Here is a 2,463-nt window from a genome sequence, read left to right on the forward strand (position 1 = left end):
TGGCTCAGAAGTAGTTGTTTCTCTATACAGGCGCAGTGGAAGAGTCGATAACTGCTGTAATATCAGGAAAAAATAAGATTTCAACGATATATATAACTATTCATAAAAAATGTAGTATTACGAAGTTAATTGGTTAAAGAGCTGACATTAAAGAAAGACAGAGGTTTGATAGAAAAAGTGGTTAAAGGCATCACCTGTCAGTAAAACACAAAGTGAATGTCATTAATTAATTAATATAATTAATTAATAAAGTATGATTTTTAATTTGTAATGGAAAAGTTAAGAGGAATGTGTGGAAGTAAAAATATCTAAAGTCTAATTAATCTTTATCATAAACATTAGGCCTATTGGGTTTCCATTCTACTCCATCTTTTGACGTTAAAACTGTTGAATGATTATTTGTTTCTTTTGAATTTCGCGCAAAGCTACACGAGGGCTATCTGCGCTAGCTGTCCCTAATTTAGCAGTGTAAGACTAAAGGAAAGGCAGCTAGTCATCACCACCCACCGCCAACTGTTGGGCTAATCTTTTTTACCAACGAATAGTGGGATTGACAGTCACATTATAACGCCCCCACGGCTGAAAGGGCGAGCATGTTTGGTGGGATGGCTTTGACCACCGGGCCATGTTGAATGGAAAGAAGTTTAAAGTTTCAAAGATTGTTAAAGTGGCATATTGAGGATGTATAGCGCTCGGGGGCAAAACATAATTTGGCGCCCCTCCTCCAAAAAAAAAATCCAACTCCATCCACCCTTTACAATCTTACTATCTAACTTTACATGGCAACCCTACCTACCATGATATTGTATCTCACCATATTGTCGTGGTTATCTGATGTTTGAAAGACAATGAGCCTTAGTCTTTATGGGAACAGCTAAATCCTGGGTAAACTGTTTGTTAATTTTTCGCCCCTGAACCCCCTTCTCCCTCACTACGCTACTCCAAAGCTGTGTTGATGAGCCTTGAATAGGCAAAACTGTAATCTGCAGCAGAGGGTGCGGCCAATCAAGGAATGCATTAGGCCTCTACGTCACAGGAAAATAAATTTATAATACTATCTTCCAAAATTCGTTTTGCTTAAATCAAGAACAAAATATATTTTATTTTATCTACAACTACTACTACTGGTTCTATTTTGATGCACTTATAGTTCAAGAACTAGAGTACACAAATCAAAATGTATATTACATCCGAAAATTGGTTTTTAAGCGTTTAACATATAAAATCCGATTTATGTTTTTTAGAAATAAATGTTAATGAATACGTAGATGCATTCAACATGCGTACATATATATATATATATATACATACATACACATTTTCTATTGTTTTTAGTTCCAACTGTTTGCTAAATGTGATCGAACGATGGTACAAAGTTTATTACAAGATGACGGTGAACATCATTACGTCACCACCGACGGAAACATTCGAATATTCCACCAGGACGACTCGCAACAAGTAAGGCTTTATATGCAATATTAATTTTCTAATTCAAAATATAATTTTTACCATGAGTTGTTTCCACTCCTGTGTATGATTTTCATCCCTAATATTGTATCAGTCGCTTTGTTTCCTTGTAAACCTAAAGAAACGAAATGGAATTTATTATGGTCTCTATATTGGATAAGTCGCTTTGTTTTCTTGTAAATCTAAAGAAACGAATGAGATTTAGGATAGTCTCTATATTGTATCAGTCGCTTTGTTTTCTTGTAAATTTAAAGACACGGAATGAGATTTATGATAATCTCTATATTGGATCAGTCGCTTTGTTCCCTTGTAAATCTAAAGAAACGAATGAGATTTAGGATAGTCTCTATATTGTATCAGTCGCTTTGTTCCCTTGTAAATCTAAAGAAACAAATGAGATTTATGATAATCTCTATATTGTATCAGTCGCTTTGTTTTCTTGTAAACCTAAAGAAACGAAATGAAATTTATGATGGTCTCTATATCGGATCAGTCGCTTTGTTTTCTTGTAAATCTAAAGAAACGAATGAGATTTATGATAATCTCTATATTGTATCAGTCGCTTTGTTTCCATGTAAACCTAAAGAAACGAATGAGATTTATGATGGTCTCTATATTGTATCAGTCGCTTTGTTTTCTTGTAAATCTAAAGAAACGAAATACAATTTATGATGGTCTCTATATTGGATCAGTCGCTTTGTCTTCTTGTAAATTTAAAGACGCGGAATAAGATTTATGATAATCTCTATATTGTATCAGTCGCTTTGTTTTCTTGTAAATCTAAAGAAACGAATGAGATTTATGATGGTCTTTATATCGGATCAGTCGCTTTGTTTTCTTGTAAATTTAAAGACACGGAATGAGATTTATGATGGTCTTTATATTGTATCAGTCGCTTTGTTTTCTTGTAAATCTAAAGAAACAAAATACAATTTATGATGGTCTCTATATTGGATCAGTCGCTTTGTCTTCTTGTAAATTTAAAGACGCGGAATA

The 2,463-nt window shown here is 33.6% G+C and overlaps 1 protein-coding gene across 1 annotated transcript in view; it reads left to right on the plus strand.

Moving 5' to 3' along the window:
* LOC111085027 overlaps positions 1–1,458 on the plus strand; it is a gene marked incomplete at its 3' end in the record, with an annotated part of 15,079 nt that extends 13,621 nt beyond the window's left edge. Inside the window, exon 5 of the mRNA XM_022381988.1 lies at positions 1,336–1,458. Within this exon, the coding sequence (XP_022237696.1) occupies positions 1,336–1,458 (123 nt within the window). The remainder of the gene's footprint in view (positions 1–1,335) is intronic.
* Positions 1,459–2,463: the final 1,005 nt, after the last annotated feature.

Source organism: Limulus polyphemus, unplaced genomic scaffold, assembly GCF_000517525.1.
Source record: "Limulus polyphemus unplaced genomic scaffold, Limulus_polyphemus-2.1.2 Scaffold207, whole genome shotgun sequence".
NCBI lineage: Eukaryota > Metazoa > Arthropoda > Merostomata > Xiphosura > Limulidae > Limulus > Limulus polyphemus.